Source organism: Xenopus laevis, chromosome 7L (genome assembly GCF_017654675.1).
Source record: "Xenopus laevis strain J_2021 chromosome 7L, Xenopus_laevis_v10.1, whole genome shotgun sequence".
Taxonomy (NCBI): domain Eukaryota; kingdom Metazoa; phylum Chordata; class Amphibia; order Anura; family Pipidae; genus Xenopus; species Xenopus laevis.
Genome location: NC_054383.1, coordinates 6,853,621 through 6,869,420, shown reverse-complemented (window position 1 = coordinate 6,869,420; position 15,800 = coordinate 6,853,621). Strand labels below are relative to the sequence as shown.

General features: G+C 44.6%; 1 protein-coding gene across 1 annotated transcript; it reads left to right on the top strand.

Moving 5' to 3' along the window:
• The first annotated feature begins 473 nt into the window (after positions 1 to 473).
• On the top strand, positions 474 to 14,229 carry ankrd22.L (ankyrin repeat domain 22 L homeolog). The gene is made up of 6 exons (XM_018225037.2): positions 474 to 859; positions 7,712 to 7,903; positions 8,153 to 8,260; positions 10,883 to 10,960; positions 11,932 to 12,030; positions 13,390 to 14,229. The coding sequence occupies exons 1-6, from the start codon at positions 839 to 841 to the stop codon at positions 13,465 to 13,467; spliced, it is 576 nt and encodes a 191-aa protein (XP_018080526.1). The 5' UTR covers positions 474 to 838; the 3' UTR covers positions 13,468 to 14,229.
• The last annotated feature ends 1,571 nt before the right edge of the window (positions 14,230 to 15,800 follow it).

The following is a 15,800-nucleotide window of genomic DNA, read 5'->3' as shown; positions in this document are numbered from 1 at the left end:
ACCCGGTGGGCCCCGGCTCTTCTCCGTCCCTGAAGTCGGTCGCGCTTACGCTCTGCACTGGAAAGAGGTAAGCGCGAGTGCGTGCTCCAGGGGTGGGAGGGGGATAGTGCAGAGAAAACTTTGTGGCTGGGGGGGCGGTGGAGGAGGAATCTGAGTAAGTGCCCCAATAGGCACGAAACACGTTAGGTCTTATGTCCTAATACATTTTTTTACTTTTTAGACTTTTGTTTTCTTCTCATTATTGGAGGTCCTCACATTCTTTTTGGATACAGTGTCAAGGAGGAATCTGACCCTACAATAAATGGGGGCCTGAGAACAGTGAGGGTTTAATGGACCCCTGATTAAATTTGCTGTAGGTCCCAGTAACTTATAGTAACATCAGTGCTTCTGATCCGGGGGGCCCTTGGTAAATAGCCTAAAGCCAATGCTGGACCCAAGAAGCAACTGCCAGGGCCACAGGTTGGTGATGCCCTCAGCCCGTCCCATATGCCCAGGATGTGAGTAACAGATGATGAGCACAAGCTGCTGTAGCAACAAGTTGTAAAGTTGGGCTGCCTGCACCTTAACTAGGAAGGAACTGAACGGGGAGGGTTGTGTTGCAACCCGTGCACAACTGTCATCGAATTGGGTAACCTGACACTTTGGGCTGGGCACCCAGTACAGATCTGGCTCATCAGGATCTCCACACTTGCACCTTGGGATCCTCAGGTTACAGGAAGGTCTCGGCCATTGTTTGGGGGGTATTTTCAGAACTCTGCTGTGGGACAAGGGAAGGCAGCAGCCCAGAGAGTGCGGGGCCCCAGACAAGAAGAGGACTTGGCTAATCCATCAAGGGATCATGGGAATTCTTTACTCTGAGGTATGTGGGTATCTTACTGCCAGCGTCGTGCCCACAGGGCAAAAGCAACAGAGTCTGATCATAGAAGGACTGCTGGGGGTCAGGAGTATGGGGGTCAGGGGGAATCCTGGATAAAGATTTTTCCCCGTAAGCCCTAGAAATAGGAATGTCTTATTTTGCAATCCTGTATACAGTAACTCATGTATCCCTTATAGACCTTTAGACCTTATAGAGTTTAATCGTCCCCGGATTTCATTCCACAGCAAAAATCCTGTTTCCCCAGTTATGTGATATCATTGTGCCTCCTCCACCCAAACACAACTCTTTTTTTTTTAAAAGGGAAACTATCATGCTGTTTTTCTACATATTTTTATTTAATTTTATAAATCCTGGAAATAATACAGAGCCACTTTACTAACACAGTTACACATATTCAAAGAGTCATGGAATTATTTCCTTTGCCTTCCTAGCCCTTCCTATTAGCCACTCTGCGTGGCTAAGGGTCCAAAACCCTGGGGCTGGGGATCTGTGCAGCCACTGGGACAGAATACTCGGTTATACAGATAGCTAGAATCTCAGCTGCCATAAAGCAGGGCAGGACTGCTGCTTACAATGGGGATCAGATAGGATCTGTGCAGCCACTGGGACAGAATGCTCTGTTATACAGATAGCTAGAATCTCAGCTGCCATAAAGCAGGACAGGACTGCTGCTTACAATGGGGATCAGATAGGATCTGTGCAGCCACTGGGACAGAATGTTCTGTTATACAGATAGCTAGAATCTCAGCTGCCATAAAGCAGCGCAGGACTGCTGCTTACAATGGGGATCAGATAAGATCTGTGCAGCCACTGGGACAGAATGTTCTGTTATACAGATAGCTAGAATCTCAGCTGCCATAAAGCAGGACAGGACTGCTGCTTACAATGGGGATCAGATAGGATCTGTGCAGCCACTGGGACAGAATGCTCTGTTATACAGATAGCTAGAATCTCAGCTGCCATAAAGCAGGACAGGACTGCTGCTTACAATGGGGATCAGATAGGATCTGTGCAGCCACTGGGACAGAATGCTCTGTTATACAGATAGCTAGAATCTCAGCTGCCATAAAGCAGGACAGGACTGCTGCTTACAATGGGGATCAGATAGGATCTGTGCAGCCACTGGGACAGAATGCTCTGTTATACAGATAGCTAGAATCTCAGCTGCCATAAAGCAGGACAGGACTGCTGCTTACAATGGGGATCAGATAGGATCTGTGCAGCCACTGGGACAGAATGCTCTGTTATACAGATAGCTAGAATCTCAGCTGCCATAAAGCAGGACAGGACTGCTGCTTACAATGGGGATCAGATAGGATCTGTGCAGCCACTGGGACAGAATGTTCTGTTATACAGATAGCTAGAATCTCAGCTGCCATAAAGCAGCGCAGGACTGCTGCTTACAATGGGGATCAGATAAGATCTGTGCAGCCACTGGGACAGAATGTTCTGTTATACAGATAGCTAGAATCTCAGCTGCCATAAAGCAGGACAGGACTGCTGCTTACAATGGGGATCAGATAGGATCTGTGCAGCCACTGGGACAGAATGCTCTGTTATACAGATAGCTAGAATCTCAGCTGCCATAAAGCAGGACAGGACTGCTGCTTACAATGGGGATCAGATAGGATCTGTGCAGCCACTGGGACAGAATGTTCTGTTATACAGATAGCTAGAATCTCAGCTGCCATAAAGCAGCGCAGGACTGCTGCTTACAATGGGGATCAGATAAGATCTGTGCAGCCACTGGGACAGAATGTTCTGTTATACAGATAGCTAGAATCTCAGCTGCCATAAAGCAGGACAGGACTGCTGCTTACAATGGGGATCAGATAGGATCTGTGCAGCCACTGGGACAGAATGCTCTGTTATACAGATAGCTAGAATCTCAGCTGCCATAAAGCAGGACAGGACTGCTGCTTACAATGGGGATCAGATAGGATCTGTGCAGCCACTGGGACAGAATGCTCTGTTATACAGATAGCTAGAATCTCAGCTGCCATAAAGCAGGACAGGACTGCTGCTTACAATGGGGATCAGATAGGATCTGTGCAGCCACTGGGACAGAATGTTCTGTTATACAGATAGCTAGAATCTCAGCTGCCATAAAGCAGCGCAGGACTGCTGCTTACAATGGGGATCAGATAAGATCTGTGCAGCCACTGGGACAGAATGTTCTGTTATACAGATAGCTAGAATCTCAGCTGCCATAAAGCAGGACAGGACTGCTGCTTACAATGGGGATCAGATAGGATCTGTGCAGCCACTGGGACAGAATGCTCTGTTATACCATCTCTCTGTTTATAGAAGCTGTTTGTCAGAGCCGTGGACAGTGTAGGGCCCAGGGCCCAGGGGGCTTGTGAATTTGACAATTAGATCTCTCTCTCCTATTGATAAAACCACTGGCACAATCCTGTCGCTTATACACGGAATGTTTCAGCACCATGTTACAGCTAGAGCTATTTTGGATAAAGCTGTGATCAAGGGGGAGTGATTTTTTTGTGCACTCTCAGTTAGAAGGATTTCTACTGCACCTGCTGCACCCACAGTCTGGATATCGAGGGGCTGGGAGAGCAGAGGCCCTTCACGATTAAAGGAAACTACACTAAAACCCCCGTGTTACGTTTTTCAGGGGACCAGGAAAAAATGATGTAAAATCCGGGAAAATGTAAAATCAGGGAAATGTATTAAAGTAACTTTTTCTTCAAGTACTGAAAGGATATAAGCACAGGAGTCAGTTTTACTTTGAGATACAATATTTAGGGTTAATAACAAGGGTTAAACATTGCAGTGTTAATGTTACACTATGGGGGGCACGTGCAAGACTCTCTGTCACATACACAACCTAAAGCAATAAGTGATTGGTGCAGGACTGTATAAGGGACACACTCATTGCAATTGATCATTTAGGGTAAGGTCACATCGGCAGATTTGGGGAGATTAGTGGCCGGGTACAAATCTCATCTTCTTCGGGGCGACTAATCTCCCCGAACTGCTTCTTCCAAAGTCGTCTGAAGTCGCCTCACGAGGAAACTTCGGGCGACTTTGGAAAATGAAGCACAGCGAGTGCCATGCCGCAAGCGATTTTTCATTCTAGCAGGCGAGGACAGGGGGAAGCAGTTCGGGGAGATTAGTCGTCCCAAAGAAGAGGTGATTCGTCGCTGAGCAGTAGGGATGCGCAAATTTTTTCGCCTTGTTTCGCAGCAAAAACGACGCCCATAGACTTGTATGGCGTTGTGCGTCAAAAAAAAAAAGACCCGCATCAAAAAAAATTCTCCACTCGACAACATTTTTTTGATGCCCATAGACTTTAATGGGCGTCGGCGACATTTCACCGGCAGCAAATTTTTGTCGAAACGAAATGGGTCAAATTCGCCCATCCCTACTGGGCAGCTAAATCTCTCCCAATCTCCCAGTGTGACCTTACCCTTAAGCTGGCCATAGATGTTGAGATTTTTAAAAGATCTGATCCTCATGGTGAGACCACGATTTTCTCGGAACAATCGTACGAATTGACCATCAACTAAAAAGACCAATTTGCGAGGAAAACAAAGGGGAGCTGCCTGCTTGTCCCTGCAAACATAGATACATTGCACTGGGACCGACAAAGATTTATTGACCTGGCCGATCAATTTCCTGACAGATGTCGGCTGAAAAATCGTAAGATGTACGATCGTTCGAATCCCACTAACCGCACGATAATTTCGAAGGATTGGTCTGACTTCCCTAAAATTGGTTGTTCGGCAAGAAGAATCGTCGTGTCTATGGGGAGCTTTACAGGCAGAAACATGACAAAATATACATCAGTATTTTAAACCGCCTTTATTCATTATTTCCTGTATGTGTTTCTATAGATATTGGGCTAAGCTGCCAACCCTATGTACACTATAAGCACAGATCAGCCTGGCACCCCAAGGGTTGTTCACTTTTGAGTTACCTTTTAGTATGACGTAGAGAGGGATATTCTGAGACAATTTGCAATTGGTTTTCATTTTTTATTATTTGTGGTTTTTGAGTTATTTCGCTTTTTATTCAGCAGCTCTCCAGTTTGTAATTTCAGCCATCTGGTTGCTAGGGTCCAAATGACCCCAGCAACCATGCACTGATTTGAATAAGAGACTGGAATATGAATAGGAGAGGCCTGGATAGAAAGATCAGGAATAAAAAGTAGTGATAACATTACATTTGTAGCCTTGCAGAGCATTTGTTTTTTTTAAGATAGGGGTCAGTGACCCTCCGTTTGAAAGTTGGAAAGAGTCAGAAGAAGGCGAATAATTGGAAAACTATAAAAAATAAATAATGAAGACCAACTGAAACGTTGCTTAGAATTGGCCTTTCTATATGATACAAATAGTTAACGTAAAGTTTAAGCAACCCTTTAATACTCCAGGGCCCCTCGAGTCAGCAAATATACTGTGCTTGTTGTATCCTATAGCCTAGAGGTGTGAGTATATGATGAGGAACAAGCAGAACCAGAACATTCAGATTCCCCTAAGCTGTTCTGTCTGTCAGTCTGATGGGACAGCACCCGAATGGGTGGGGAGAGAGATTCCAGTACCTGCCTTAGGTGAAGGTTAGGTGAGCTCTCCCAGGAGCCTTATTCTCCCTTATATAATCCTGCCCCATATGTTTGACTGCAGATAAACAAGGAAGGGATGTTCCACTCACACAGCATGGAACCTTATGTTTTCTACTAAAGTTATTATAGGGGATAATGTACCCCCTACTGTAAATGATAAGGATATTAGAAGTCATTGAGGGGTTGTTCTGTGACCATATAAAGGCACAAGGCTGCAGGCTGAGTTATACAGGGAACTCTGAGTATCACTCATGTATTATAAGGGATAATGTACCCCCTACTGTAAATGATAAGGATATTAGAAGTCACTGAGGGTCCTGTGAACATATAAAGGCACAAGGCTGCAGGCTGAGTTATACAGGGAAATCTGAGTATCACTCATGTATTATAAGGGATAATGTACCCCCTACTGTAAATGATAAGGATATTAGAAGTCACTGAGGGTCCTGTGACCATATAAAGCCACACACATTGGGACATTTGGTGCATTTAAGTGGAGAACAAGCTGAATTGGAATCTATGAATCCCGCTGGGGGTTAATGTGATCCAAAGGGTAAACGTGGTGCTGAGTAAGAGCTGATAGTATAATAGAAGCAAGCGTGCACTGGGCGGGCAACTCATAGTAGTGAATAAATTGTGTGACTCAGTAGTTACTATTTGGCCCGTGGGCACAGGGTAGAGCAGAGTATGAGTCACACACAAATGAATTCCTGCTGCTCCCCAGTCTCTCATACACAAGGAGCATTAATAATGTATGAGAGATGTGACTTTACACACAGGGAGGGGAAGGTTTGTGTATCCGGGTCATTCTTAAACAATATTGTGCTGATTGACACCAAGGAAAGAAACAGCAGCCCTCTGATATGGCTGAACTACAACTCCCAGATTTCCCCAACAGACAAGAATTGTACCAACATTTCATTTTAATCTGCATTAGACAATGATTTATACATTCCTTGCACATCACCCCCAGTTAATATCCAATGTCTCATTCTCTCTTCTCAATCCAACAGCCTCTGCTTCTCACTGGTCCAATACATCAGCCTCTGCTTCTCACTGACCCAATACATCAGCCTCTGCTTCTGACTGACCCAATACATCAGCCTCTCCTTCTCTCACTGACCCAATACATCAGCCTCTGCTTCTCTCATTGACCCAATACATCAGCCTCTGCTTCTCACTGACCCAATACATCAGCCTCTGCTTCTCACTGACCCAATACACCAGCCTCTGCTTCTCACTGACCCAATACATCAGCCTCTCCTTCTCTCATTGACCCAATACACCAGCCTCTTCTTCTCACTGACCCAATACATCAGCCTCTCCTTCTCTCACTGACCCAATACATCAGCCTCTGCTTCTCACTGACCCAATACATCAGCCTCTTCTTCTCACTGACCCAATACATCAGCCTCTCCTTCTCTCACTGACCCAATACATCAGCCTCTGCTTCTCACTGACCCACTACATCAGCCTCTGCTTCTCACTGACCCAATACATCAGCCTCTTCTTCTCACTGACCCAATACATCAGCCTCTGCTTCTCACTGACCCACTACATCAGCCTCTGCTTCTCACTGACCCAATACATCAGCCTTTGCTTCTCACTGACCCAATACATCAGCCTCTGCTTCTCACTGACCCAATACATCAGCCTCTGCTTCTCACTGACCCAATACATCAGCCTCTGCTTCTCACTGACCCAATACATCAGCCTCTGCTTCTCACTGACCCAATACATCAGCCTCTGCTTCTCACTGACCCAATACATCAGCCTCTGCTTCTCACTGACCCAATACATCAGCCTCTCCTTCTCTCATTGACCCAATACATCAGCCTCTGCTTCTCACTGACCCAATACATCAGCCTCTGCTTCTCTCATTGACCCAATACATCAGCCTCTGCTTCTCACTGACCCAATACATCAGCCTCTGCTTCTCTCATTGACCCAATACATCAGCCTCTGCTTCTCACTGACCCAATACATCAGCCTCTGCTTCTCTCATTGACCCAATACATCAGCCTCTGCTTCTCACTGACCCAATACATCAGCCTCTGCTTCTCTCATTGACCCAATACATCAGCCTCTGCTTCTGACTGGCCCAATACATCAGCCTCTGCTTCTCACTAACCCAATACATCAGCCTCTCCTGACCCAATACATGGCAGCCACCCCATATATATGCAAATATTCAAAGCAAATAAGTAATTTACAAGAAAGTATAATCACTCACCTTTGCCCTCTTTCTATTACAGCCAATCTGTCAGGCTGCCTACGAGAATAACCTGGAAGAGGTGCAGCTCCTTCTAGCAGAGGACCCCAAGAATCTGAACGTAAAGGACAAGTTCGGTGAGGACACGCCGCTCATATGCGCCTGCAGGAAGGGACACGTGCAAGTGGCTAGTTACTTGCTCTCTATGAAAGCCAATGTCAACCTCACAAATAACGTAAGAAGTCACCAAATGGCACTCATGTTACTGATCTGATTGTTTGGTCCCAGGTCAAGGAACATATTATAAAATGGGCAAGTCTATGCAGAACAGGCCTAGATATCTGGCCGACTTACCTCTATGGGGGGTCAGTATAAATAAAGGGAGAGGGGTGCCAGACATTCTGAGGGTTCCCATGTACATTAAACATTCAGAGGTGACCCATTACTTAACATGATGCACTGAAAGAAGTCTCTGTCCCTGCAGAAAGAGCGCACGTGTTTGCACTACGCCGTCAGGAGGAGATTCTCGTTCCTGGATTATTTGATCATAATAATCCTAATGCCTGTGCTGCTCGTGGGCTACATAATCATGGTAAGCACAGAACAATGCAGGGGATTATGGGAAATGAAGAAAAGATCTTCTTGTTTACATGCTATCACAATGAAAAACTTGAATAGTCAGGAAATGTTCCAATATTTATCTGTTTCCTTAGCGAGAGATTTACCAAAGGTCTGGAAAAATCATATTTTTTCCCTCACATTTTATCATCAGTGACAAATGGAATTTTTCTAGGAAATGTTTCTGTATTTATCCTCTTTGTTTGTGTTTTTCCCTGGGTGCAGGTCACATGGGGGAACCTTGGAAACTAACAATATGTCTAGCATTGTGTCAGATTTCAAAATTAAACATAAAAAAACGGTTTGCTCTTTTGAAAAACACATTTTAGTGCAGAAGTCTGCTGGAGCAGCACTATTATCTGATGTGTTATCTGATGTTTTCCCATGACAGTATCCCTTTAAAGATTCGGATTTGGTTCAGCCAAATCCTGCTGATAAAGGCAGAATCCTGGCCGAATTAGGGTTGTCACTAGTGGTGTAACTATAGAAGCAGACCCTGCGGCTGCAGGGGGGCCCAGGAGGTATAGGGGCCCCATTAGGCCCTAATTCATATACAATTGCAATAAATATTGGTAGGGATGAACCCCTGAATCCTTTGCGAAAGATTCGGCCGAATACCGAGCCGAATTTGCATATGCAAATTAGGGGTGGGAAGGGGAAAACATTTACTTCCTTGTTTTGTGACAAAAAGTCACGCAAATTCCCTCCCCGTCCCCTAATTTACAAATGCAAATTAGGATTCCAATTCGGTTCAGCCAGGCTGAAAAAGGCCAAATCCTGAATCCAATCCTGGATTCGGTGTATCCCTAAATATTGGTAATACAGGACAACCTCTAGACATTTTAGGGGCCTGAAAAACGATTTGCTGTTGGCCCCGTAATATCTAGTTACACCACTGGGTGTTTCCCAGCTCCTTATTCCAGTTGGGAAAGTGATGTCACAGGAGGAGAGGGATGGGCTTGTGTTGTCACAGGGCGTTTGGCGATTGGTTGATCACCGCGTCAGTTTCTGGTTTTGACCCAGACAAAACAAAAACACGGCTGTCTGGATCAAAATCGGACAGGTGACAAACAAAGAGGATAAATACAGAAACATTTCCTAGAAAAATTCCCAAACGGAATCCTGGATATATGTATATAATACATCTCTAATTCCTAGACAATTTCAATTTCGTCACTGGTGATAAAAAGTAAAATATGAAATCTTTTCCAATTTAAATCTGCCGCAGGCAGTCACCCAAGGGCCCATCACCCCAGTCATGGAGGCCAACTCTCCAACCTCTTCTTGCACCACAGATCCCAGTATGCAGTGAGGGGCCCATGAGCTCCAGGGCCCATCGGGATTTCTCCCAGTGTCCCACTGCCCAGTCCCGTTTTTCCCAACGCCGCCCACATACCAGCAGCTGAGAAATTACCATTAATCGATCATCTGACCTCTGATTCTCAACCTGTCCCAACAGAGACCTTCCCACAGACACACCCAAAAACATTTTCAGCAACTTTTTTTTTGCAATATTCCGCAACACTGGCTTCAATGTTTGCCGTAGCTGATAATGATTTATACCGCCTCACAGCAGAATCCAACCGCCAATGTGAAAGAAAATCTATGGCGAATTGTAGGAAGAAACTGAATTTGACTTTGGTATGAATAAGAAAAAAAAAAGACAGTGAATTAGTCAGGGAGTGGTTCTCCTTTAAGTAAACTTTTAATATGTTATTGGTTTTCAATCGGTCTTCATTATATATTTTGTACAGTTTTTTAATTATTTGCCTTAATCTTCTGACTCTTTCCAGCTTTCAAACGGCAGTCCCTGACCCCATCTAAAAAACAAATCCTCTTTAAGGCTACAAGTCTATTGTTATTGCTACTTTTTATTCCTCATCTTTCTATTCAGGCCTCTCCTATTCATATTCAGTCTCTTATTCAAATCAATGCATGGTTGCTAGGGTAATGTGGACCCTAGCAACCAGATTACTAAAATTGCAAACTGGAGAGCTGCTGAATAAAAAGCTAAATAACTCAAAAACCACAAATAATAAAAAATGAAAACCAATTGCAAATTGTCTCAGAATATCACTCTCTACATCATACTTAGGGGCCCATTTACTTAGCTCGAAGGAAGGAATAGAATAAAAAAAACTTCGAATTTGGAATGTTTTTTTTTGGCTACTTCGACCTTCAACTACGACTTCGAATCGAATGATACGAACTAAAAATCGTTCGACTATTCAACCATTCGATAGTCGAAGTACTGTCTCCCATAGGCTTTCTAATGTTTTTTTGGTCAAAGAAAAATTGTTCGATCGAACTTGCGGTAAATCCTTCAACTTCTTTATTCGAAGGATTTACATTCGGCAGTCGAATACAGAGGGTTAATTAACCCTCGATATTCAACCCTATGTAAATCTGCCCCTTAATGTTAATTTAAAGGTGAAAAACCTCTTTAATGTCACCCCAGCATTCTCCTCAGCCTCCACCAGTTTTACTTCCAATTTCTGCTGGGAAACCTATTTGAGTGTTAGCTCTTATGCCCCCATTTGTGCCAGTGAACTCATACCCTTGCTCTGTACTAACATGCTGTTGTTGTTGTACCCAGGTATCGAAGACCAAGCAGAACGAGCGGCTGATAAAGCTTCTGTTACAGTCAGGGGTGTCCGTCAATGCTGTGGATAGTGTAAGTTGTGCAGGGGTGCAGTGGGCGCTGTTTATGGTGGGTCTATTTTAGTAAAGGGGAACTAACATAGTAAGTTAGGTTGAAAAAAGACACACGTCCATCATAGACAACCTTTTAAGTCTATATATAAACTGCCTAACTGCCAGTTGATCCAAAGGAAGGTGAAAAAAAACCCCTGTTTTGAAGCTTCTCCAATTTGCCTCAGAGGGGGAAAAATCCTTCCTGACTCCAAGATGCAAAATCGGATCAGTCCCTGGATCAACTTGTACTATGAGCTATCTCCCATAACCCTATAGGAAGTATATCCCTATAGAAAACAGGTGCAGGATCATGTTTAACCCTTTCCCTGGGATCCTGCTGGGATATTACTTTGCAGCACTTGCTCAGCTACCGCAGGGTTAATGCTGTCTGGCCTCTGTCCTTATTTCATCCCTGCTCCCTCACATTGATTTTAGCTGCCGGTTATGTGTCTAATAGTCACTAGTGCATAATCCACAGCTTCCGGCAGCATTATCTGCCCAACGCTGGTGATCTCATGTGCAGAAGGGGAGAGCATTAAGTGCTGTATACATTTCAGTTGCATTGTGCATGGATTGCATTATACTGGGCTGCGCGGATGGTAATGGAATAGAAGGACCCTGTGGCAACACAACGCATTCCTTGGAGAACAAGCCAACGAGGAATCCATTAGACCCATAAAATCCATTTAGAGAGTTAATTAGCGCTGCCTTGTCTTGTCCATCTCCCTTATAGGGTTTTATAATGATTTTATTTGCGTCACTGCATTTACTATTATGTACCCCTCAAATACAAGGGTCCAGCCACTAAACAATCACATGGACTGGAATTTCCAATACTAGACATTTTGAAGCCTCTCCTACATCATTTCATCCTTATAAAGAATCAAATAGAAAAAGGTAAAGTGGATTCCTATCAGTGGCTGATATTTGCCCCCCGGGTTTGTGTTGCAGAAAGGGAACACTGCGCTGCATTACGCCTGCCGCATGAAAAGCAAGTCTGTGGTGCCGCTTCTTCTGGATGCTCAGGCCGATCCCAACATCAAGAATAAGGTGAGCACTGACTGATACTTAAATACTGACTGAGATTTGCAAAGTAAATGGACATGGCTGGAAATTCTGTATTTGATATACTGAAAGGAGTGTCAGTGGCACTGCACATGCTCAGTGGCGCTGGGAAGCGGAGCTTAGGGGCTCTTCACACATCAGGTTCATCTGATGCTACAGGATTAATCAATATATTTTGAAGCAGAATACATTGGTTACTGGTTTCTGAGCTGAGTCAGTCCCTAATTGAAAAGTGAAAAGGGCATTTTTTTTAATATAACTACATCAACTCACTTATGCATGGCCCTTAAGTAGAGTCTTTCATTACCTGACTGCCCTTGCAGTGTAGCAACCCTTCCTATGCTGATAGTGAAACCTCCTTCCAATTTAGTTGGACAAACTGAGATTGATCTACCAGGAAGGAGGCATCTTAAAAGTACATGAACAATATCAGTGTCAAGCTGGGGGGGTAAAATCGCATCCTTGACTTGCATCCCCGAGCCCCCCCCTGCCACCACATGCCCCCCTGAACCCCCCTTTCTCCCCTGCTAATGTATACCGACCATCTATTCATGCAGGGGAGGTCAGGGAGTAGCTCAGATTAGAGCCCTGCGCAGGTCCATTTTTTGGAACCTGTACCCGCAACCTTCAATCCGCACCGGTAACCGACATTCTTACCCGTTTGGACCCGCTACCCGACCCACAAGTACCTTATCCCCAACCCGGACCCACAACCCGCTGTCCATCAAGAATCAGGAAGTGCTGTCATTGTAATCTGGAAGTGACATCATCGGAAGTAGGCGTGATCAGAAATCCAAACCCGCGACCCATCTGGCCCAATGAGGCGAGTTGAGGCTGTCGCCTCAGGCAGCAGCGCCCCACTAGGTACCAGGGGCAGCAAAAATGCTGCTCCTGGTACTTTGAGCGAATTTCAGGGGGAGGGCTCAGGCGGAGGAGGGGCCAGGATCGCCCCTGGTCCGGCCCGTACCCAGAAATTCTACCCGCAGGGTACCGTAGGTTTTTGCTGGTACCCAAACCGCTGCAGGACTCAGATGCACATGGAGATTGGGTCCGGACAAAGGTGGGGCTTTAATCATCAGCATAGGAAGAGTTACTTTAATTTAAGGGCAGCCGTATTAGAGAGGTATTAATGAGTCACTGGTTGGCGGGATTTATAGATAGGTTGAATGGATATTTAGCAAGACATAGAGATAAACCATTATTATTTCACAGTTGATCTCGGGACCAGTGCACCATTAGTTATGCAGAAACCCTGTTCCCCACTTCCCAAGCAGAAAATGAGAAATAAAAAGCCAACTGTATCTTACTTGCACCTCAATTTCTCCTTCTCTCTCTGTTTTCCAGGATGGGGAAAGTCCAATCGATATCGCCGAGAGACTCGAATTTGCAAAAATCTTACAGATGCTCAAGAAATCCTCCTAAATCCCAGATAATACCCACTGCCCTGGCTGCAAAAGTCTCTGCAAACTGTGGCTCCCCCTGCTGGTGATTAGACAGAAGTGGAGAGAGTCAGTAGGGATGTTACTATAACCAACATTTTATCCAGCTTTTAATATTACACTGAGATGATTTAATCTGTGGCCCCTGGAGGAAATGCATCTAAAAGCACCTGATTCATATTCTTATCATAGACATCTGGGATAAATGCTGGGAGTCATAGGACATTCAGGTTGGACATCCAATGGGGCCCCCAAATCACTTATTGCGCCCTTGATTCTCCCTAAACCACAAACAGCATTTGTTCTCGCCGCCTTATTATGGAATAGGTGTAGGTGAATTCTGATTGGTGGGTTCTGGAGAGTGTTACACAGCAACAGACTGCAATAAGATTTCTGCTTTATTTATATATTTGTTCTCTAACAAAGGCAGCCGCTACTGGTTCCGCCTATAATTTGCTTAAATAAAAAACTATTTATAAGAAGTGTTTCCCGTCATTCAATACACAGAGAGAACAGGAGGAATAAGGAGTGTGGTGTGTGCAAGTGACATTAATATCAGCATTTATAAATACGCTGGCATATTGCTTCCCTTGGAAGTTGGAAGTAATAATATATAGAGCCCTTACTCAAGGAGCCTATTTATTAATAGAAACTATTTCTTGTTTTCTTTTCCCCCCTCCCACCCTATGGCAGAATCCATTGTAAAGTTAAAAGTAGCACAGAGTTGATAAATATGCCCCTTAAAGGGATTCTGCCATGATTTTTATGGTGTCGTTTTTATTTCTAAATGACTGTTTACACTGCAAATAATTCACTCTACAATATAAAATGTCATTCCTGAACCAACAAGTGTATTTAGTTGTAATATTGGTGTGTAGGTGCATCTCAGGTCCTTTTGCCTGGTCATGTGATTTCAGAAAGAGCCAGCACTTTAGGATGGAACTGCTTTCTGGCAGGCTGTTGTTTCTCCTACTCAATGTAACTGAATGTGTCTCAGTGGGACCTGGATTTTACTATTGAGTGTTGTTCTTAGATCTACCAGGGAGCTGTTATCTTGTGTTAGGGAGCTGCTATCTGGTTACCTTCCCATTGTTCTGTTGTCAGGCTGCTGGGGGGGAAAGGGAGGGGGTGATATCACTCCAACTTGCAGTACAGCAGTAAAGAGTGACTGAAGTTTATTAGAGCACAAGTCACATGACTGGGGCAGCTGGGAAACTGACAATATGTCTAGCCCCATGTCAGATTTCAAAATATAAAGTTTGCTCTTTTAAGAAACAGATTTCAGTGCAGAATTCTGCTGGAGCAGCACTATTAACTGATGTGTTTTGAGAAAAAACATGTTTTCCCATGACAGTTTCCCTTTAAGAATTCAGATTTGATAGAATTCAGATTTTCTCAGGAAGGGTTTACAATTCCCTTACTACAACAGGGTGAGTCTGGGGGGGGCAGGGCCCACTGGGGCTGCCACAACAGGGCTCCCAACGGCCCCGCTTCCCAGTCGCAGAGCCCCCATCTGACCCTCTCCCCCCCAACCAGGCACATACCTGCTTCACATCTTCTATATGCGACCGGATGGGGGAGGTCAGGAGCATTGGCTCTGTGGAGCGGGTCTGAGCCAACGAGGGCTGGGGCCCATCGGGTTTTTTCCCAGTGTCCTGCCCGGCCCGGTTCGACGCTGAACTACAATATCCAACATACCCTCACAAACTTCAGCTGTTGGATGGGTGATGAGAACTTCAGTTCAACAAGAGCGTGAAGGCCACAGACCGGAAAGCCCTTGTAGTAACAGTGACATTAATAAGACATACCATAGAAATAACAGGACTAGTTAACTTAATGATTAAAATAATTCCTTTAATGAGACCACTTTGTTTCATGACAAACGATTATAACCCAAAAACACACACAGACATAAAGACTTCATAGCCATAAATAGCAATGTATCATAAAGATGGACCACTATTACTGAGGATTTCAGCCCTGTATAAAACCCCATGAGAGAGAGAGAGACGCCTATTACAGTGCCATTCCCTATGGGCAACACCAAGAGCTTCAAGGCAACATTATCCACCCCATAATTCATATTTAACCTTCTCTTATGGCTGATTTACATCACAGTTGCTGTTAGCGCATAGATTATACACGATAGTCACACAACAGCTCAGATCCTATATAATTGATCTGAATAACCGATAATCTGTACAGAACAAGTACAAACCTGGCATACTAGGTTGGAGGGGGTCGCTGGGAGATGTAGTTCAGCTACAGAACCATTAGTTGCCTATAACCTGCAATAGAATCGTGCCAACAAATAAA

Coding starts and splice junctions, on each gene's coding strand:
- ankrd22.L (XM_018225037.2), top strand. CDS start 839: ATGGGAATTCTTTACTCTGAG. Junction 7,904..8,152: donor ATGTCAACCTCACAAATAAC/GTAAGAAGTCAC, acceptor CTGTCCCTGCAG/AAAGAGCGCACGTGTTTGCA. Junction 12,031..13,389: donor ATCCCAACATCAAGAATAAG/GTGAGCACTGAC, acceptor TCTGTTTTCCAG/GATGGGGAAAGTCCAATCGA.